Source organism: Sipha flava, unplaced genomic scaffold, assembly GCF_003268045.1.
Source record: "Sipha flava isolate LNK unplaced genomic scaffold, YSA_version1 34_pilon_pilon, whole genome shotgun sequence".
In the NCBI taxonomy this organism is placed as follows: domain Eukaryota; kingdom Metazoa; phylum Arthropoda; class Insecta; order Hemiptera; family Aphididae; genus Sipha; species Sipha flava.
Genome location: NW_020273045.1, coordinates 2199498 through 2224097, shown reverse-complemented (window position 1 = coordinate 2224097; position 24600 = coordinate 2199498). Strand labels below are relative to the sequence as shown.

Below are 24600 nucleotides of genomic sequence, written 5' to 3'. Positions count from 1 at the left end.
TAGATTATCTACTACATTTATATTATTTTATCTTATACATTTTTTAAATAATAATTTACTACAACTCACCTGTGATGGTTCTTGTATGAAAAAAGTCATGTAAAGTTCTCATTTTTTTACTTTGGTTTGTGTTCATAATTCAACTATCCAAAAAAACTCAAGAGTACTAAATAAAATACACTTCAAAATATATAAAATCATACAAAACGTTTGTGATACAGATAATAATGAAGTAATAATATTGGTTCATGATTTGCCAATTGCTAAAAATAAATTATGATAATATTGAAAATATTGGCGCAAACAATCTTATCAACATGTTTACATGACTGGCCCCCACTAATGACTCCAATGTGTCGCATGTGATACGAGTGGTTACCTATCTACCAACAAATATTTTAAATGTATAGGGGGAGTAAGAACTCGCAGGGGAGGGCTTTTTCTAATTAAGTATGACTGTATAAGAGAAAAGTGTTCGTTCTTATATTCTACAAAAATAAAATAGTATAAAATAATGTGGTTTCAGGTTTATTCGATATCATATGACGTACATAATATAATATATATATATATATATATATGAATATGAATTTTAAACGGGAGACTTATCACGACCCGATCATAAAGCTTACGTGACCCAAAATTAGATCTTGATCCACCGGCTGAGATTATTCGGCTGTCGAGTAATTGTCTGATACATCTCTAGTCGATATTGTTTGTGTTTATAAACGTTTACCCGCCACCGTGTGCGACCACAAATCGAACCTCCATAACATTAGTACAATAAATTATGTTTCTCGCGCGGATCGTATCTCGACTTCTCGCGCGTGATCCTATCTTTCTGCGACTGCACGCCTCACATCGTACACCATGTATCCGTCGTGTATCATGCTCGATACTTACGAGTACACAGGACCGTCGTAAGATATTTGCCTCCATAAAGTGAAAATTGCAATGTTGCTCTTAAGATACTGAATTAAATAGTTACACGCAAAATATTGCGATTAAAATTTTTTCTATGAACGTATCGATTCGATTGATTTAAGTTGCCGTCTTTTTTTTTTTTTTGGAAATTTAATATTACAACTTGCCACATGAATTTCTTTAAAATTTTATGCCACCCTAAAGCAACGCATGGCTTTCTCGTACTCTAGCGACGGTCCTGCGAGCATATGATTCCGCGAGCGCCCGCCTCCGTTTAAACGACAGCAGACGGACGGACGCGACTGTCGTTTGGCAGCGCGAACAAAAATAAGTAAATAAAATAACCACCGGATCTATCGGCTCGCCGCGTCGGGTGATCGAAAAGCAATTCGTTACGAAATCGCCCGCGAATACAATACACAGTATCAACGACGTCGTTTACGCGCGTACATTATTATTATTCTGTCGCGTACGGGAGTGTACAGCGGTGCTACACGCAGTGCCGGATTAAGGACCGATGCCGCCCTGGAACAAATAATGTTTTACCCCCTCCCCCTCAAAGAAATACGGTTTAAGTGAGACAAAAAAAATAAATCCTGGTTTTTCCATGTATAAATTAAAAAATAAAATACTACTTATAAGTATATATTATAACATATAGGTACCGAATGTAATAATTAATCTACTTAAACTAAAATGTATAAATAGGCATATGTTAAACATTTAACATATCGTTACAAATGTCACAGAATAGTTTTGCAAAGAATTTTTTCAAACTAACGGAAAATACTGACAAAATACAATTACAATATTAATAAATTGGTTCAAAATGTACAGATAGTAATTAAAGTAATTTTTAATATTGACGCCAATTAAAAAAAAAAAAAAAAAAAAAAAAAAAAAACTATAACATATAACAATGTATACATTATAAGTTATTTATTTATTTTTTTTTATAATATTATTTATTGTATTTTTAATTATATTTTTTTGTGGATTCAATAGTTACAAGTTTTTACGTTAGTCCTTATCACTTGATCTCCTCGAACAAATCTATGCATTTAATTGATAAATTGGACATTTTTTCTCGTATTAATGACGATCTTAAATAACCGTTTTGAGGCTATTTTATCTATGCCGCTCCGTCAAGTGTACCGCCTCGGAACAAATGCTCCTCTCGCAGCACCTAGGTCAATCCGGCCCTGGTGGTTACACGTATCGTGCATAACGCGTAAGGGATCCGTTTTCCGTCCGGCTCGTCGTCGTCGCAGCCATCGCGCACCGCGTTAACGTTTCGCCCGGGCGACGACCCGTAAATCAAGCGACGTCGTCGGGCCTCGCGCCACCATATTGTACGCGTGCCAGCCGCACAAGTACCCACGTCCGCCCGACCCTTACGATCCGGTCGGCGAACCGGTACCGCGCGCCAAAACGATATATGTAACGTGTTATCGCGCCCGATCGCGTACGTACATCAACCGCCCCGCGCGAACGTTTTTTAATCTTTCGATCGGCCGCGTCGCGCCAACGAGCTCGAGTTCCACCGCGCGCGGGCGATCCGCGTTTACAAATCAACGGGACAAAATAATGACACGCGTTACCCGCGATACATATTACGCTCGAGCGCGCGTGCCTCGACACGTGTTGCAAGTTGTTGTGAAGTCCGCTCGGACGGATATCGTTTTAATAATAATAATATAAATCATCGTTCATCGTACCGGCCGTGCACCGCACCGCGTGCATCACGTGCACGGTGTGCGCACGCCGTCTTGTCGCGTCCGCGCGCCGAGCGGTGACCTTTTTTCACGCGTCGTCGTTCGTCTCGCGCGCTTAAAGGTCTACTAACACATAACCGTTCCGTGTCCGTACCGTCCGTTTCGTGTCCGGCGCTTAAAGTTTGTTTACTTGTTATGTATGTTACATACTGGGCATGTTTGCACGGGTCCGTTCCGTATCCGCACTATCCGTGTCCGTGCTTTAAAATTTGTCGGAGACAATGTTTTTGGGGATTTCACTGATACGCGTATGGTAAATACGGAACTATGTAAACAGCCGTCAGTGACAACTGACAGCTTGATCGGTTTTCATACCTACTCGCGAGACGTATTTGTAAAATTTAAAAAAAAAAATTTTAAAGTTTAAAGTATTTAAAAAGTTGTTTTTTCAAAAACTCGAATGTATCTACATTTAAATCACGTGTACCAATATCGACGAAAAAAAAATTATAGAAATGGTTCGTTCTCATATAGAATTAGCAGCAAGGCAAGTACAGCTAGATCTTCTAGCGATTCTGCACTTCCAGTCATATTATAATTTTTTTCAAGCACCCAAAGCAACAATGAAACACGGTATGTAAAACGCGCGTTAGGTCAAAAGATAGGTTCGAACAGCACTGAACGGGCACGGACAACGGATGCGGATCGGACACGGAACGGTATTGGGTAAATCCAAAGCACTGAAACTAAACGGACGGTACGGATACGGAACGGTTAGGCGTAAATAGACCTTAAAGGTCAATTCACACATGTCCGGTCCGTATCCGTACCATCCGTTCAGTGTCCGACATTTTGACATTGTATGACTAATATTTAATGTTATCGTTTACACTAGTCCGTTCCGTACTCGTTCCGTGTCCGTTCCGTATCCGTGTCGTCCGATTACAATAGTTCAAAACTATGTTTTGACGGACGGCACTGATACGGAAACGTGTTTTCATTTTTCGGTACATGCAAGTACATGCAAGTACAGGTCAACACTGGTTCGATCAGGTCGATCCAAAACAAAGTGCACCAAAATCTTATGAACATCAGCAACTCTATAGTTCAATAGTTCACAAACAGTTGTAATAAACGGTTGTTATAACTATTGTATTTTTGAATCGACGACGAAAAGTTGATCGAAGCTGTAAGAGAGCACGAAGTGCTTTACGATTTATCACACGCTAAACATATTGACAGTGCGTACAAAGATGGTGTTTGGAAAACTATTGGCCAAGATCTCGAACAACAAGGTAATAATACATTTAAAAACGACATACACAATACACGATAAATTCGTCCAGTAGTAGTACCGCGATCGTCGCTAAATCTTCTACGTCTAAATCGTCCATCTTAAAAAATAATTTATGAAAACGCTCTTTACACAAGTTCTGTTTGTCACCGGATTAACATGAAATTCGTAGATCAAACTTAGTGCACAAAATGGAACACCGGGCGGACGAAAACACGGACCGCATGAATAACCGGCCATCTGACAGTAGTATCACTGAACGGACGGTACGGATACGGACCGGACACGTGTGAGTTGACCATAAAGCTCCTCCGATCCCGTCCGGTCGGCCGTTAAGTTATGCGCGGGGCCGCGCGTTCGTCGCACGCGTACGGCGCGGAAATAAATACTCTTTCGTCCGTGTACGTTCGTGACGCGACCGCCTGGCGGACGCGTACAATAAAACCCGTGCAGCTATCAGTGGCGTATTTACGGGGGGGGGGGGGGGATATGGGGGATAGATCCCCTCCCTTGACCTTTTTTTATTTTTCCTAGGTAGCTATAAGTTGTCTCATTTTCTCTAATATTCTTAATATGATATTACTTTTAAGCATGTATGTTTTCTGTTTTCTAAATGTTCTAGTCGTGGTAATTGTACCGCTTTGATAGTCTGATATACTAATCGCCACTAATCGTTTATCGTTGGCGGCATGTACGACTATCAGGCAACAAAAACTATACCTATATTATGGTGTACTGTATTTTGTACGTTTCTGCGAATTATTTTTCATGCAAGAGTGTTTTATAATAAACTCGATAAGCAATCGGTAAACAAAACAAAATGACCATGAAGACCGTGGATTAACCATAGGGCGGCCGGGCGGGTTTATTTTTAGAAAATTTGTTACTAGTAGATTTATGGCTAATGTATAGCTATATATATATATATTTTATCGTATGATATCGTGATTCGTTAAAAGTAGATATGTACGGTCATTGGACGTTGACGGATAGCGACGCCGCGCCATTCCGAGTACTGACTTACTGCCGAATTGACTATATTGTTCGACTTTATTTTTTGCGTCTTGTAAGTTGTAACTGTGAAGTTTTAAGACAATATGAGTAATACTCAAAAACAAAAAAAAAAACTTTATTTTCTTATTTTAGTACAAATAAAAAAATTTGTTTGGAAAATGATGAGGTAATTATAAAGATTAATTCTTATTTTGCCTTGATCCACACTAACCTCAATAGGTAACAAGTTAGGGGATTTTAAAAATGTATATTATGTACGAATTAATGGGTGTTAGGATGTATTATTATATATTTCATCCCCCCCCCTAGAAAAATTACTAAATACGCCACTGGCAGCTATACCGGGCGTTCATGATGATGTGCATTAACAATGCACCGCCGGTCGACGGCCGTTTCGGAGACCAATGCGCTACGTTTCTACCAGACGCTCCGGACCGGACGACGTGGTGCGCGCGAACGTCCCGCGCGAGCACGACACCCGCTTGGATTTCTTTCTCTTCCTGCCCCGTACTCGTTATAAATGTTTTTTTTCGCACCGCCGCCGCCGTGCGGATGATGCGCGTTAACGTTTTATCGGTCTCGTGTCCGTTTACGCGTACGAGCGGATCTCGTGTGTCCGCGTGCGCGTCGCCGGCCGTGTCATTTTTGTCAACACGTACCTGTCGGTGTTGGGACTTGTCCAGATGAATTTATCCAGACCGATTTTTCGTCATCTTTCATCTTATCTAGACGAACAACGCTAAGTCGTCTAATTACTTGTCTGAGATAGAATTTTTACTTGTCTAGATCATTGTCTGTATTCTTGCCGAAACTAGAGTTATTTTTATTCTTGTACGGAGACGAATCCGACAAATCATCGAAATCGGTCCGGCCGTTCTTGAACTATAAATTCTGTGAACAACCTAACTTTCTTTTATACGCATAGATTTCGCATTCGTAATCATAATTCGTGTATTATCAATAAATAATTATTATTCCTTGGTATGACGTTTTGTTTGAATTTTCACGTCGGGTAAATATTTTTGGTATTTCTTAATTTAATTTCTTATTTTTCCACGGAATTTCCAAACATAATAGGTGTTTGATTTTAGTATAAACATGTCACTCATACGCTGTGAATAGTCATTACTTCGCTCTTGGAACCCGAAAAGTCGTAACCACTTATAGAATGATGAAAATCATCGAAACAATATTATTAACTTAAAATCATTTTTTATGTATTCTGCATTCATCTTGATACGTACAGAGTTATATATTAATACTGCTTAATGGTACACTACATATATTACTACAATAAACATTAAACACCTAGGTACCTATTGATAATAATGATTATAATTGAGTTTTCATAGATATTATTAGAATAGGAAATATTGACCAAAAAATAACATTTTTTGAAAATATCTTTTTTATTGTCTAGATAAAAATGAAATTATCTTTTACCTTTATCTAGATATTTTAATTTTTTTTATCTATTATCTTTATCTAGACAAATTTTGCATTATCTATTCCCAACACTGGTACCAATTCGCGTACATATCCGCGTAAATCTTCCGTCGGCCGCACTTAAATGTGTGACCGTCACGCCCGTCGTATCCACCAGCAGCACGTACATCGCGACCGTTTGCGTACAGGAACGGAGGTTGCGCGGCTAACGCAAGTTCCCGCAAGATGTGTAGCGGTTGAAAATCACCCTTGGACTCGTCTACGCAAAATATATTAATTATATTCACATTAGTTCATATACCGTATAGTTGCACATATAGTTACGTAATAATGTATAATCATGTTTTACGTATTCAATATGATAATATCCGTAATGCAAATTAAACTTTATGTGGCTCATTACGAAAACTCAAACTTTTAACATAATCATACAGTGCTATTTGATTTTTAGTTGTTTTAGTTTTTTTAACTGTCGTTTTTTAGTATTGCTCTCCCATTCAGTCGTATCAGATTGATAACGGAAATAGCTGCGTCGAGAAAATCGGTCGATAATAATACTATACGAACAATAACTGGTATATTGGTATATTGATTGGCCCAATTTCAAAAAAGTACAACAATCCCGCGGATTTTGTGATCTTGAGTGCCATTTCAGTTTGTCTTGTATAATAGGTAATGATTCGGGATAGCAATCGAATAATAACTTATTACTTATATTTTATAATAAAACATTCATGTTACAATATCAAATCAATACAGTTAATCATGACTGTTTTAAAATATTCTGAAAATAATAAATATGCAATAACTTATACTTTTAATTTATTTAATAATTCATTTGATAATCATAATGAATTATTAATAGTAATTGTAAATATAAAAATTATATTATTTGTTTTTGTTTATGGGTTCAAATTGTTTAGTATTCTATATTGCCCGTAATATATATATATGCACTAGTAATTTTCTATTTCGGATCCGTATAAGCTATTCAAACTTTATACGCATGCGTGTTATGAGTATTTTTTCATATAATACTAATCATAATCGACTGAAACGCAGCTTTCTGATAGAATGTAGTGAACAACTTAATGATTTAATTTTATACGTTTATTGTATACGTCTATAGCCATGCACCGATATCGGTTATTTTCTAGCCCAACGCATACGATTACGACTTAAATATTAATCGTAAAATCACCCATTTAATACCTAACAATACGCCGTAGGTATTGTATTATGTAAAGTCACTGTTTAAATATTGAAATATATTAATTGTGTGTTACTTATGTTATTGTCATCAATATCAATTCATAACCTCCAAGTTATTATAATATACATAACGCGTTAAAACGGAATATATAATATAATGTATTCAACATTGTTATTCTTGAAGAGATTCATTAAATAATTAAAGCCTAAGAAATTAAAATGCATTTTTAATATTTAAACGCATTAATTATACTTAAATAAAAATGCATTATTATCGTTGAATACCAATAAGGTAAAACGTGATTCATTAATATTGTCATTGTGACTCACGTACTAATAAAAAAGTGTATGAAAACGTCATGGCCACCGCACAGCAATTATATATATAAATATATTTATGTGTGTTATATTGTGTACGTTGACATGCATTTTTTTTATCGTCACATATAAGTGGTAGGTACGTTTAAAAATGTTTTACTACTTGTAACTAAATGCATAAATACAGCTCGTTTGTTAAATTCTGCAGACGTTATAATAAGACATTTACAAAAACAAATACAAGTATAATTAATCATGAAGACAGTTTATTACGAACAGCGTTCAAATTTTATATTGAGTGCTTAAATAATTTGATAATTTGACTGTTGATTATTATTTCTATAGTACATATATTGACGTATCGGAAGGCATAAACAAGATCACATCCATATTGCAAACTTATGAATTACTGAAGTAAATCTGTCAGATTTTCGGATGTTTACCAAAATCCGTAAACATACATTGTAATAAGTTCGAAAATGGGTAGTTTACACATTACCCGGGTAAAGTACACTTTGTTCATATAAATATTATAATGTGTACGTTATCCAGTGTGCTATAAGGTTAATTCGGAAAAAAAAATTATTAAGTACCTAAACTATGTTTTATTAAGTTATTATTTTATAATAAAAAAAAATTTTAAAAAATTGAATATAGTTATTTATTGGAACGGATTGAGGCGTTTTGAGTTGCAAAATATCTCTCCAGATTTACATTTACTCGTACATTTATTTGTTAAATGATTATTTTCACACAAACATTTTTTAAAACTTTGACCGCCGAAATAAAAATTGTGTGTTGGCTATTTCATTTTTTTTGTAGCCGAAACTTATAAAATATTTATAAAAGTTTCATTATGGTTTATTTGTTTTTATTCACGTTTCTTATTTCAGACAGTACGTTATAATATTTTGATTCCCTTAGTTTTACCGAATGTCATTATTTCCATTAATTTATTTATTATAATTTTCATATAATTTCTCTTTTTATGAAGACAAGTTTTTTTTTTCTTTAAAAAAAATTAAACGATCAAACATTAATAAACCGAACAAGTGAACTCGAAAACGAATAGCACCGTCTGTAGTTAAAAATTACTATACAATATCAATGCACACGATTTATCATCATGAACACATAGGTATAATAGGTACAATTTATATTTTATCGTATTTTATTAATATTGTCTACGATTCATATTTCGTCGTATTTTATAACACTTTGTCCACTCAATGGTAGATAATGTACAAATTACCCGGTTAATGGTACCTACAATATAATGAACGTTTTACAAATATGTTTACTTCGTCCAATAGGCATGCGGTAGTGTTCACATTACGTCGTGTACACTACCCGATTTCCTTACTCTGCCCGTAACATGTACGTTATACATGTGTATAGGTTTCATTTGATGTATCGGATGTTTTCTATTGACATTACCGTACGTGAACTGCCGCGCTTAAACGACACATATCATTCTATTTTTAATTCTACTACAATCTGTATAGCTGCATGTCGACGAATTGCATTTTTGCTCGTCGGGATTGTAGACTGTACAAACACGTCAAGAGCACCAGCGTTAAAGTCGCTGTGTCGCGCGTTTAAAGTTTTCCGACGTTCCGCATGACATTTATTGCGTACGATTTCCTTTTTTTTTTTTTTTTTTTTTTTTTCGTAAACGAGTGCGTGCTGTGGTACCGCACTACGTTCATAGTCGAAATTTGTCCCTCGCGCAAGCCTTCGCGTGTGAATCCCATGGTGTTTGCATAAAATCCATCTCGCCGCAGGCCGTGTTGTCATTGTTTCGATAATACGTAAGTCCGGACCGACCATGATATACACATTACGCACGAGTATTCCTACTCCTATAATATATATATATATACGCTATATCCTTATCTCCGTTGGTATACTTACTCGAAAGATTATTATTATAACGTTTCCGCGTTCGAAAACGCGTACGCGATTGAAAACATAGTGTTTATAAAACGTTCGTCAGAAAAACAACTACGTCGGAATAATAATAACGTATTAATGCGCGCGCACATGCGCATGGTGTGTACGTTTATAATATTTAGACACACGTACGTTTACACGCGCATTACAATGCGCACGGGGGCAAAATAACCATTTATACGGTCGAACACTTAACACGTTATAACACTTTTCGGCGTACACTTGTATACGTGCACTGGTACCGACTCGTACGAGAACACGTATACCCACCACGCACGGTAGCTGGACACGATGATTTCCCACTGTTCCGTTTCTCGCCCCTTAGGCGAGCCGTTTACGGTACACGGTTGCGGCATTCGCGTCGTATTTACATATATCCGTCGTACACGTTATGTGATTCATCGTACGTCTGTTTACGACGTGTGTGATTCCAATGTGGAGTATAACGTTGTGTTTGCCGTCGAGTATTCCAGCGACCGTGGGAAACGCACACTCACGGGCGTACCGCTCGCACCGACGCCGTACGCACATAAGTAGGTATACCTACTCGCGTGCGCGGTGAAAATTCGAATCGTCCTGATAGCGCATGTCCCGTTGCACGTGTTGGTTTCGAGTTTTGAGCATTTCAATATTTCACTCGGTGTTCTCTGTAAACGCACTGTATTAACTGTTACAATCGATTAGAAATAATTTCTGTGCTCGAAGGTATTGCGTATTTCACCGGCTCAAAGAATCGTGTGGACACTGTGTAACAGTCGCGCGCGGCTTGAAAAAAAAATAAATAAAAAAAAAATAACCTGTTGATATAGGTACTCGTTGCAGTTGCGCAGCTATTGAGTTTCGAAACGTTTTCCAAACTTATAATTACATTTGTATAATAATGCACTCGGTTTTTTAAAAGTACTTTATAAAAATTAAAATTTATCATCCGTAGCAGGGATGGCCAATGTGAACATGTTCGCGTGCCACATTTTATAAACGCAATGATATCAAGAGCCAAAATATTTGTAAATACGTCTTATAATTTTTTATAATAAATATTAAACATTAAATATCTGATCCGTAGTTTTAAAACATAAAAATAATAATGATCGATAACAGCCGATAAAATTCCGAATTAGTTCAACATTATTTTGTTTCGATTATTTTTTTTTTTTTTTTTTTGAGTTTTCTAACCGATTCCAAATAGGTACTTTATGTAATCATATCGTTGTTAAATAGGCAGTCTGTGTTCAACAGTCCTGTTGTAACGACCTACATTTGTTTATAAAATATTTGTAACATTTTAACAATACACCACATCGTGAAAGTTAGTTACGGTGTCAATTTCTAAACTAGCGGTTAAACGTAAATATGAAAAAGAAAAACGATGATTTAAATTAGAATGGAAAGAGCTTTATCTTTCTTTATATATATATATTTTAAACTTCAGGTAGTGCACACCCTACTCTTCGTACTGACGTGAAGCAAAGTGCACACAATTTTTCAGGACCCGATAAGAATAATTAGTTATTTTAGCGTATTATACAATATAGTACAAGTGCATGCATACATATACTTATATAATATTATATATTATAATTTTTATATATACGAGTGTGTACGTATTACCGTAAAATATAACGAGTGAAATTCGCGGTGTGACGCGCGTGTGAGCCACGATAACATTTTTTAACAATGGCCACTTAGGTTGACGATGACGAATAATACACGCACACCGCGACATTTATTATAATTAAATGCTTTTTGGAATTGTCTGGTTACAGATTTGAATAATGATCCACTGAATCAGATAAAACTATGTTCGTTTTGCATACTTTTGCATGTTTAAGTTGTACATTTTTGAAACATTAAGAATATAAATGCATATTTCAGTACATTTTCGAACTACTAGTACATTAAATTATCGACCTGTACAATTGTGTTGGTGCCGAATATTTTTACATTCAAGTTTGATGGAATTAAAAAAATACAAGATACAATAATAACAACCAATAAAAATGAAATAAGTACTTATCAACCGCAATACATTTTTTGTACGAAAGATAAAATAAATTTTATCTTGCAAATGTTGTTAATGTTTTATTTTTAATTAAAATTCATATTTTATACGTTTTGTGTATACTTTGATTGCGTATTCGGTCATTTTTTTTTAGAGCATACAAAAATGCATGCATATCGCAGTCATTTTAAGTGGACAAACGTCTGATCTCTAATTATAATATGTTACGTGCACACGACGAGGGAATTTATAGCAAGTCGGATTTCATGCGCGCGCCACATCTCCACCGCTTTCGATGTTCTCGTCCGCGTGCGATTAAAATTTTTTTTATGTAAAAACACATGCGTGTTGGCCACAACCCGCGAATCCGATACTCGTCTACAGTATACACGTGCTTATTATTTTTTCATACGCTCACGTGTGTGCACGCGTGACGTGATCGTCGTGTCCCCGTCGTCCGCCGAGGTGCGCAGACATTTTCGTTTTTCAAATTTTTTTTTTTTTTTTTTTCTATTTATTCGGTTTTAATTGCGTTTCGCTTGCGCGTGTTCGTTTTCCGGAACTCTCGGATCAAACCCGTATATCTGCTGACCATGCGGTGGGCTCTGATGTCCGAGCAACGCTATCACATCGCCAAAAAACGGATAAAGTGCGCGTGCAGCCAACCGATGCACGCGCCGTGTTGTGCGCTATCATAACGCCAAAAACATTAACAACGGGGACGTCAGCGACCGACACTTTCGATCCCGACGTATAAAACGAAACCGTAATTCGTATTGCATTACGAATATGCCATAGGATGCGGATGCGTGGCAAGTGTGAACGCGTTTGAAATAAATTAAAAACCACATTTCAATAGGAAAGGCCACAGACGTGTGCCCGCCGCACGTGTTTTCGGACATGATGTTTTGCAATTATTTTCGAAATGTGACCCCGGCAATATTAAATTATAATAGGTACCTGTCCATGGGATTGTGCACTGTTGAAAGCTACTTGGACGAGCCCGTAGATCACTTCGAGATATTCCGCCGGAACGGTTGTTCCGCAGTGCCGGGCGTAGTCCCCGGAACAGTTCAAATCCGTAACGTACACTTTTTCGTACACGTTTCATTTAGTCGATCGTTAGTACTCGTAATGAACTTTAAATACCGAAATTAAGAATAACACACCACGTTCGAGCGATGATCGACGTTCATGCGTGGTCAAACATCCGAACGCCTCAGGCGTTCAAAGAAATATTATTCCGAGTGCGGACGCACCACGGGCACCGGTGAATATACGAATACCACGATGTGTTACCGTGGGTGACCTCGATTTGGGTCCTAAATTTCAAAAAATAATATGAATTGGGTCCGGACGTATTTTATTGAGTACGCAAGTTAGGTTCCGATACATTTTATCGAACACATTAGTTGGGTCCCCATACATTTTATCGACTACATGGGTTGGATCCAGCCTATCAGCGTTACGCAGAAGACACCGTGCGGAGGTGGGCTGGAAAATCTTCCAAAAAATATGGTTTTTTGTTATACATTGGTAACGGTTTGACGTAAACATTATTAAAATATTAAAATTATTGTTCAATTAGAATTTTTTTTTTTTTTGTGTGTGAAAAATTATTATTGAATCGGCTCGATTTTTTGATTAAATTTTTATTTGTTTTTACTTTTAACACTGTTTGTTATATAGTTAAAATTACGGAAGAAATTTAAAACACACATCTTTCACTGGGAAAACTTGAGTTGGGTTATTAAGATAAAAACAAGATAAAATCAACCGTGGACCCAATTCACGTATTATCAAATGTGACCGTGGACCCAATTCGAGTATTATTAAATAACACCGAGGACCCAACACGTGTTTTTTTTTTTTTAAGCGATCAAATATCTCGGGACCCAACTCAAGAGTTCCCATTATCGTGATTACGCACCGTAACGTATACCATGGGTGTTATAAAACAAATTGTTCAAACTTCGGTTAAGGCGCGTTCTCATGGGTCAAGTTTAGTTGACCGATTATAGTTGATCAACAAAAATTGAACATAAGCTGAATCAGTTTTTGTTCACACATTTCAACAGAACATGTTTCAATTTTATTTTGAACTCGGTGGAAAAACCACGGTCGACACGTAGTTGACACCAAGTGTCATGCTTATGATAAAGTTCTAAGAATCTTAGCATCACGCTTTCAGACCACTGGAGGCTGATTTTTAAAATTAATAATATTTAATACGTTAAAAATGAAAAAAAAAACACAACTGACAAAATAAAACATAAAATGCACGTGTGACTGCCCACTGGTTGAAAACAAACTGAAGTTCAACTTGAATCAACTGCAGTGTAGGTTGTTCTCACGCGTCAAGACGGGTTTAAACTAGAAAGGGATTGATAAACAACTCGGTACTTGAACGATAAAGTTTGACCGAGTCAAACTTTTTTTGATCAACTAATTAGTTGTTCAATTCTATTGAAACAAAGGTTCTCACTACTGATTTTATTCAATTTTCGTTGATCAACTATTTGTCGGTCAACTGAACTTGACTCACGAGAACGCGCCTTTAGGTGCAAATTCGTAAATCTAAGAGTGTACGGAACCGAATAATGTTCCGGCACGGTTCTGCTTTCGTAAAACTTTGTGTATCGCACGTGCGCGCGTATAATATACGCAACAAATACGTGTAACAAATATAAACAAAAACAGAGAGAAATAAAAAATAAACATATTCGTATGTTTACGTCGCGCGCCGTTGTGTACGGCATTAAGAACTCGACACTAAACGATGTTGACGAGTGTGTACCTATGACCTTTGGACCGAGTTGACGGGGAACGTATTAAATTAATATAATTTTCGTATAAAACGTTATACCTCTACGCTCGATGCGATACTTTTGTGCGAGAAAACGTAATCTCGTCCGATGCGGCGATTTAAATTATAATCGACTGGCGCGCGTCTAGTTAATATTCAAATTCGATTATGCGGATGTCGTTTTTTTCTTACGGTTTTTTTTTTTTTTCTTCTCCTTTTTTTCACCTACGGACGAATCACTCGCTCGTGCGCGTATAAAAACAACAATAAAACACCGCGGAGTCGCAAAACTTTCCACGGGATGTGTTTTTTTATATATATATATATATATATATATATGTATATAAATATATTTTTTTTATCGCACGCCGTCGGCGCTTCGCGGTGTAATATTGTTATCGTGAGCTATTAATCGACCACGGCCTATATAATCTCGGTAGATATTATTAGTCCGCTTGGAAAGAGACGGAGGGGCACTAAAGATACCGGACTGACGCGTGGGTCGCGCGGATAATGTGCACGTCCGTCGTCGGTCGTCGCACGCGCTCGCATAAAAACCAGCCAACGGCGGTGGCCCCGGCCCGACAGCAGGAATAATATAACGTTATGTTCACGGTGTACGCATACGATATATGCGTTTTATACAATGCAATATATATATACAAACAACCGTATATCAATCGATAAATTACGAACTCGCCGCCGCCTGTAGGGGGAGGATTTAATTAAGACGTTACACATATAATACGAGTATATAAACATACACGCACACAATGTGTAGATCGTAGGCGTACTTTGTGACGACGATTATTTTATTACGTTAAACAAAAATGTGCGCGTTGGTACATCGATCTGCATTATGATCATATCGATTTCGTATTGTTCGTTTATGTGTCTATAAAACTTAATCAGGTTGTTTTTGTTTTCTCTTTTATATATATATATTTACATAAAAAAAAAAAATTCACAAATATATGTGATTTACGAAAACTGGCTAATTTTTTCAAAATACAATTTTATCGTGTGATAAGAGATACCGAATAAAAGGTAACAAGAACAGCATTCTTCTCGTGAAACAAACGTTTCGCGGTGCGAAACATACGAGTACGTATATGAATATAAAATAATTTTAAATATTTATCATAAGCACATAAAATAAAACACTAGTCATTTTTACCGTTCAATAATTCAGAACGAATCCCAAAAAATTAACGGTCGAGCATACGAACATATTTTATTCGATTCTTAAGCATCATAAGTATAACGTGTAACTGAAAATAGACGGTGATATATTTATAACAATTTTACATTTAGCACCGCGCCTCGTGGATTATTCATTTGCACTTTTAAAATAATAAAATCATAGGCACCGTAAACGAGGTCTGTACGAGTGCATACGTGTGTTGAAATCTCTATCAATCACGTATTACAAAATACGCAAGTCGTCTTTTGAGTTGTATAAGTCACCCAACGTGTTCCATCGTCTTAGAGAACATTTATCTACAAACTCGTCCGGTTTTAACGATTCGTTTTCGCATAGGTTACTATTCCTGATTGGAACTGTGTACTCGTAAGTATATCGTAGACAAAGCATAACACCTAAAGCATGAGGCATCCTCTTGGTACCGCGGTAGTGCTCCGGCAAATGTGTTGCAATGGACATTCGACTTTTAGCTGCACGTGTTTAATGCCGCCTCGTGCGTTGTACCGCGTGATGTGATCGCGCGGTGTACCGTTATTGTGTTATGAATAAGTAAATAAACCGTGTTTCTTGCGTGTGTGTGTGTGCAGGTTCGACGCGACCAAGTCGACGAAAGGGGCGAGCAAACTACGAAGGGACCTGATCAACGCGGAAATCGCGAACCTCAGGGATCTGTTGCCGTTGCCGCCGTCGACCAGGCAACGACTGTCGCAGCTACAACTCATGGCCCTCGTGTGCGTGTACGTGCGGAAGGCCAACTATTTCCAGCAAGGTAAACCGCAATCGTATTCGCATTGCTGTCCGAGCGCGAAACGCGCGTCGCCGCACGCGATACCACCAGTCGTATGCGATACCGGGAGGGGGCGGGGGCGGTGCGGCGCTCGCGAGAAACCAAAACGGATTCTCGACCGGGTTTCAATCGTTTTCCCGTACCGGTCGAACGTTTGACAACTGTATTAGGCGTTGTCCGGCGACCGCGGTCTCTTGCCGGGGCCCGGCCGACTCCGGTCAAGATGACTGGACGTACGGTTCAGTTGACCCGCGCGCCCGCGAACGTTTCGTCCGGAGGACCGGAGGCGCGTCCGTCGCGTTCGAACGTTCCGACAGCGTAAACACCCCACCGCCCGGCGTTCGGAATCGTATTTGTCCGGCGCGAGTGCCGTTTTCGCCGAGCGGTCTTCACCGTCGCGCAACAATACGGATGTAGTACGCGCGTAACGGGGTACGTACGGCGTGCGCACAACGGTCGAAAACCGTTTCACCGGTGCCGCGGCGGGACCGCGTAGGCGGCGGGCGAAGAGGAAGAAGAGCCGCCGCGGCCGCCACAACACGGGTCCCCGGTCGTGATTAATCAACGGTTTGACGCGGCGGCCGCGGTACGTGCCCGGCCGCCGATAAATCTTCGGCCCGTAATGAGCCTTCACGTTCGACCGTGCACGCTCGCCTCGCAGCACGTCGTTCCCGGGCACACGTTTACGGGGTCGGCCCGCTCCGGCCCGGCCCGGCCGCTTTTAAGGACATTTATTCCCGTGCCCGCTCCGCCGCGTAAACGGGCGTCTAGAACCCCCTTTTGCGAGAACCTTTTCGCGCGCCACCGATCGCACGCGTTCGCCGCGCATCGCGGACCTCGTTTTGCACATCTATTTTTCCTTTCCAACGCAATTCAATGATTTCTTTCCGTGCGCGAGCCGTCCGGAAATGTCCAGTTACGGTCGTCGGCTGATTAGCTGTGGGAAAAACGAAACAAATCGCTTCACGCGCGCGGCGGCTCCGCCTGTTATCCGACGTGCAGCTTTTACAGTTTACCAGGGGTTCAGGTTGAAAAATCGGGCTTGTAAAACGCAACACCTTTGGCGCCATTTAAAATATTTCGATAAACTCTTATTGAATTGACTGGGACCGGTGTGTACGGCGAACGCAGGAGCTTGCGATGTGCATAACTGGCGCGTTTGTTATACGATGGTGATTCGGCGATATGATCAACACACAGACGACAATCGTCGTTTACATTACCGTATAATAGCCGTAGGTAAGATTACACGTACAGCCCATATCCGGTCGCGTATACCTATAACGTTTGGGAGTTGGCGGGGAGGCACTCCGTCCGTGTAAAACAATTAAAACCCATTCGTGTGGCGGACATAGAAAAATAATGACGACCTCGCGTTACCAAAACACTGCCGCGCGCGGTTGAAGTATATGTACCGTATTAGATTTGTAGCGTTCGTTACGGGATATGATAATAAATCTTTGACGTAGGAATGAAAACCATGTTACGACCTCACCGAATAATTCGAATGGGTAAAACAAAAAAATATCGGAATAATAAAATTAAAAAAAAATAAATAAAAAAAATAATGCTTATATTGGAGCGGTAAATGCTCGTGCGCTGTTTTTGTAATATGAATCGCTAATAACGTTTCAGATGAGCGTGCGATACCGCCGCCGCTCCTACGCTCCGGGGCCTTTAGGGTTGGGGGTTCTAGTCGGCAAGAAAAAAATCGTTTTCAGACTCTCTGCAGTGACGAGACTGCGAGACTTTGGGTTATCCGATTTTAGATCGGTAAAAATTATAAGATACCTGGACATCTCTTTAGAGAACCGTCGATGCACTTTTTTTAAGTCTGAACTTCTCACGCTGTTATGGGAATTTCTGTTTTTAAAACATTTTACTTCGATCATATTTTCTTGAAGCAATATGTATTTCTAAAAAATTCCTCGACCGTCCTCTAGAGGAGGTGTTAACAACAATAATTTCCTGAATAATAAAGAAAAATATACATTAAAAATCAACAATATCATGAACTAAGAAAAAGATTTTTTTTTTTAAGTATAAGAAAAAGTGTATGATTTGTATTCGTACAAGAAATCAGTAGTGCCGGATTTAAATGAATGTATTATATTACAATATTTTCAAATCCCCCCCCCCCCCCAAAAAAAAAAAAAAAAATTCCTGGATCCGCCACTGACCTGCTACATAATTTGTCTGATTCCTTAGTCCTTAGAAAATTACCAACTGGAACCCCCTAAAAACGACTCGCAGAGAAATATTTCGCTGACCGTTTTCGCGCGCGTGCGCGTGTATCCGTATGTGCGCGGGGTAACCTAACCCGGACATACGTACACTCGCTCGCACGTATCGCAACAAACGTTCGCGACCTTGGTACGTATCGCCACGAGTGGTTCCCACGAGTCCCACGCGCCGTTTACCTACCTGATGCCCGAGCTGGCGCGCGCCCGTCACAGCGTTCGGTAGCCCTACGTTCGTGTTCTTTTTACAACCCATTAGCACCACCGTGTTTGTATTATACGCGTGTAGGCAAATTTGTTTTCGGTTTTTCTGTTCCCCCCCCCCCCCGCCCCTTTCCATTTAAACGTATACACATATTTTTTTTATACGTGCACGCGCGTATACGTAATTTATATACATGTATAGGTATAATCGCATTTTTTTTTTTTTTTTTTTATTTCCTATGATAATTTTATCATTGGATGTGTATTATAATAATACGATGCGCGCGGCGTGCGCAGCCCGAGATGTTATTATTTTTGTTTTATTATTATTACAACTACGATTTACGGGCCGGGGTGGTGTTGTTGTTTCGGCGCTCGCGCGTTTGATCGCGCGCCGAACCGGTCCCCGCGACTTATCCGCGGTCAACCGCAAATATGTGGAATCCCGATCCCGAAAACAATAATATTCCGCCCACGTCCGCGCGCGTCTCGGGACCCCGAAAAACAAAACCGGAACGATTTAAATATCGTTTTAATTTAGTCATTGTTGTCCACGCGGTGTGATAAACGTTATTGTGTGCGTTATAATATTTCTCGGTGTCCGGCGCGAGACGCGTATTGCAGTCACGATTCCACGATATTGTTCTCTTCGAACAGTCCGTGTTTTCCGTAATTTCGGTGATTGTAATGCCGGGGCAACGCTCGTCGTCGACACGAGCCAAAAAATGATACGGAATATTAAATACGGTATCATCCATATAACACGTGCGTGTGTCGATATCAAACAATACGCGTAATACGCACATTTATATGGTAAACGTGTCCCAATTATATTCACCTCATTTATATAAATAGGTACCGAAAACGTATATAAATTTATATTATTTTCCGATCGATGTACACATCTCTTTGTTATTCGGTGTATGATTGGAATAATATTACGTAACGTTACCGCGCACAGGTAAAATACACAACAGTATTGTACGTACGTACGGTTAACAGACATTATTTAAATGAAATATTAATTCGTATCTCACCACTATTTTTCCGTCAAATCATGTATTCAACAGTGGTACGGTTTCGACGAGATCGTATGGAAAATTTATTTTACAATAGTATCCGCACGCGAGAAGACCCATTGAAATGTTTTGTTTGAATTATTAATGACATACCGTACGATTATATGATATATATATATATATATATCGATATTTATAATATTATACTTAATGATTTGAATTTTTCCGTTTTTTCTTTTTTTTTCAAATGATTCAAAACGATTCAAATAGTTTTCAGCCATATTGTTGGTTACCATTAAATATTATGTGTTACTTTTCCAAATTTAAAAATACGAGTTTCGAACGGTTTCGACGTTGAGGTACATAAATAATATTACACTTACAAACATGCGTACGACCAACAGAGAAACGGGGATGTGCGGGGATCGCGTTCAACGAGAGAGATCAACCGTGTTTCGTTCGACCAACACTGTCCGCTGCAGCGGTGCACACCGTCTGTTGGTGTACGTTTTGCACAAACTGTTGGTCGCATAAACATACGCGCGTACCTCATAAGTTGGGCGAACCGAACCATATGTCGGTCTACTGAAACGGCATCTCGGTCCCATTGAAACAACGTTCGCGCACATCGTTGCTGTTACCGCGTACACACATTGTATATACGTCTCGGCGGCAATACGTATTTCAAAAGCGGTTATCTGCGCGTGTATACGGGTCGTGTGTCCGACGACGTCAATTACGCATTCTTTTCGTGTGCATTTTTTTTCGAAGATGCACTCGGATGCGCCGCACGGTCTTGTTATTGTCGGGCCGGTGCATAATAGTATATTCGCGTCGAACGCGCGCGGTCCGAACGGGATTTATGTCCGTACCAGCGAAACACCGGTGCACTCCTGCGGCTCTCGGTTGTATTAGGATGCGCGCGATAACGGCGAAACGTCTGTAGCGGTTCACGTGTACAGCATCTGTCGTCACCGGACGACCGTGTGGCTCGCACGAGTAAATGCGATACAATATCGTGATTAATAATAGAAATACGAATAATAATTAAAAAAAAAAACCCCGTTGTTTGTTGTTAAATGATAAACACAAACGTGGAAAAGAGTTGACGTGTTTGTATAGTGTCTGTTGCGTACGGTCTTATGAAATCTTCGCAATCGTGTTTTTCTTATTTCGCCGCGGTCGAACATTAAGTGTACGTAAATCAAACTTTCAATGTACCCGTATATGCGTAACGTTTTTAGACCGACCCCGAATGAATGCGACAATATGACTATAGAAAGTTTGAAAAACAACAATTTAACGCGCAAAACATTTAGAGTTATCGGCTATTGTTATCTTAAACCGTTATAAATTATAACGATTCATTATAACTTATAACTGTACGGGCACATATCTCCGTTGCAAATTCATTGTGTTCGAACAATTCGTAAACATGCCTAGGAATTTTTTGTCCGTCGATATTACTCGTGGTCTATGTGCGCACGTATTGGACATAACGCATGGGATTTGGTTGGTTCTCTGTTTTAACGTTGAACGCGGTACACGGTTATAATTATTATTCGTACATCATCAATTCCCCGGTGACAGACGAATGTGTTCGGACATTTGCAACAGCCCATCGTGGGTACGTCATCGAAATCCGGGTCTGATTAAAGTATCTAGACGGATGTTTTCCCGCGAGACCGCATTGTACGTATATAAACGTTCGTGGTTAACCAGAAAAAAAAAATGATTTAAAAAGCAATATCGTTGACAAGGGGATTCACACGGACGACGCGTATATTGCTGTGACGGAGAAAAAATACGTCTTCATCGGTCCACCGTTGATTGATGATGGTTTTGGCCCGTGTTTGATTCAATAATGACTGGCCTAATGACCGTGTAAGCCTCGGGGGAAAAATGGTAAAGAGTGAGAGAGAGAGAGAGAGAGAGATCTGTAGCCGACGCGGAGTGGTGTTGAGTAGGAGAGGAAAACAGAAAAACGGCCTCGGTCTAATTGAATAAGAAGATAATTATGCCGTTCCAGACGCGAGCAAACATCGTCGTCATCTCGTCGTACCTCTAATAATAATAAAATTGTGTTCCGTGTATATGCGTGGATACAATATGCGAGATCACGTCGCGGCGCGGTACGATACGAGCTAAATGACTCGAAAAATCATATTTATTATTATTATTATTGTAATTATTGTTATACATTATTTGTGAACCCACATTTTTTTTTTCACTAACTTTGGCCCTGTCATCTAGTTGAATGAAACACGTTTTTACCACTCGGTGTTTTATGTTTCAAACCGTCGAAAACGACGAGACGCCGCACATCGTTATCGCTGAGGGTTTTTTTTTTCGCAAATTCAAACCATTATACACTTGTATAAATCAATCTTCGAATCCAATATTAGTGTCAAAATGATAAACCGTACATATACGAGTGTGTGTATGTATAACGTGTCACGGAGCGCGTTTGTTTACAATTTATAATTGCTGTTCAAATCCATCTGATGTCGCGTAGCGTTTTTTTTTTTTTTTTTTGTTTTTCGGTACCCAAAATTAGTTTCGGACGCTCGAATAATTTATTTTATAACCGTTGTCACTTAAATAAAGGATTTAAGTACATTATAATTGTACTCTAACGTGACTTGTCGTACCATATCGATTATACACGTATTCGGTTTATTTCTTATTTGTTAAGTGAAATCCATTATATTTTAACCGCTCCTCGACGCCGCACAACCGGTCGTGTGTTTTGTCTCGCGTATGCCAATACCTGCACTCCGGTCCGCTCTATTAAGTGGATCGTGTGCGCGGCGTACATCTAAATCGCGGACCGGACGGATTTCTGGGTCCGACCGGTGCCGCGAGAAGAACAAAAGGGGGAAAAAAACCGTTGACGATTTCGTTGTGCAATGGCAGTGTAAAAATACCGGTAGACATACTCGCGGGCGGCGAAAAACGGACGGGACGACGAGAGATTCTATTCGAGCAATTAGCTTAAACCGGAATAATACGCAACCGTATCGTGTAAACGGAATACGAAATACGGTACCGGTGACAAATTCGTGTTGTTATGATAACATGTACGCGAGAGAAACACCTAGACCGTCACCGCCGTCATGCCGCACGCGGTTCCCAACCGTCGACGCTCCGAACGAATGCGTATCTCATCGCATAGAGAAATATGTAACGTTTTCGCGAGACAGCGTTACTCGCGTGTGCACGATTACACGATAATGCACTCCGTCGCCGGACCATCGTACTTGGGTGGCGTTTCGAAGCTCCGCCCCAAAGGGGTCAACCGTCTCGCGCGTATTATTATATGTAAATGCTGCCGCCCGGAGCTCACCCCGTGTCGCCGTGTTCTATTATACACTTATACGTATACATAGGTCCCCTCGAGGCGTCTTCTTCTCTAAAACAACGGTCGAGCGTGGCGTACACAAAACATGGCACGAAAAATAAAGTAAAAAAAGTGTAGAATACAAAATACGTACACACACACACACACACACACACACACACACACAATAACATATTGTTCGTTATCCGTACGGTGATCTTGTACGGTTAAAATGCGCTCTTCATCCCCTCTCCGCGCCACAGACGAGAAGACCCGTTCCGAAACACAATGAAAATGAATTTTTTCCTTCGATTTTTTTTTTTTTTCCCTTTATACTTTTTCGCGTGTGCACTATGCTCGTCCGCGAACCATTTACATACAATGGACGAGACTCGCGTGCAGGAACAACACAACGATTTCAATTCCACCGGAGGTGCTGTTTTCGCTGTTCCGAGACGATTAAACGATTCTCCGGAGGATCCGCATAAAATAATATTATCACAAAGCAAGAACGACGTGCACCCGACACCGGCGTCCGGTGCAACAGATATTATTATCACCGTTATTGCTGTTACGGTGTAAGCTCGCACGGACGTTAGACAATATTACAAAAAAAAAAAAAAAAAAAACGTCACCTTCATAGCGGGTACCGAACGGTAAGCCGAACGAGGACAAAACGGTTGGACGGATCAATCTTTCGATCGGTGCGCAGTGCCGCGGTAAAATTAGTTTTGCCAACACAATGCTATACAGTCGTACTGTACTTGTTAGATCGATCGTCAGTTTTCATTGTGCCCGGACGAATGTTGTACAGAATGTTCGCATAACATGAACAAGTGTTATGACCGTGTACGTAGCGATTCAAAAATGATTATACGCGCGTAAAAATGCTCGCGTGTAGTACGCGCGTTATGTTGTCACGGCAGAGTAGTCGGTTCGGTAGAGGGGACAGTTTCTCGCAGATTGCGCTAAAAGATATATAAGAAACTGCAGTTGTACTCACAATAAGAAAATAATACCGTATAAAAAATATGTATCTATATAAGTATATAAAACGACAAACCATTACTAAGACTACTACTACTACTACTACTACTACTACTACTACTACTACTACTACTA

At 39.4% G+C, this 24600-nt stretch overlaps 1 protein-coding gene across 1 annotated transcript in view; it reads left to right on the top strand.

Annotated features, from left to right (window-relative positions):
- Positions 1 to 24600, top strand: part of LOC112687493 (neuronal PAS domain-containing protein 4) — a gene marked incomplete at its 3' end in the record, with an annotated part of 132342 nt that overhangs the window by 30087 nt on the left and 77655 nt on the right. Inside the window, 1 exon segment of the mRNA XM_025560224.1 lies at positions 16476 to 16657. Coding sequence (XP_025416009.1) covers positions 16476 to 16657 — 182 coding nt within the window.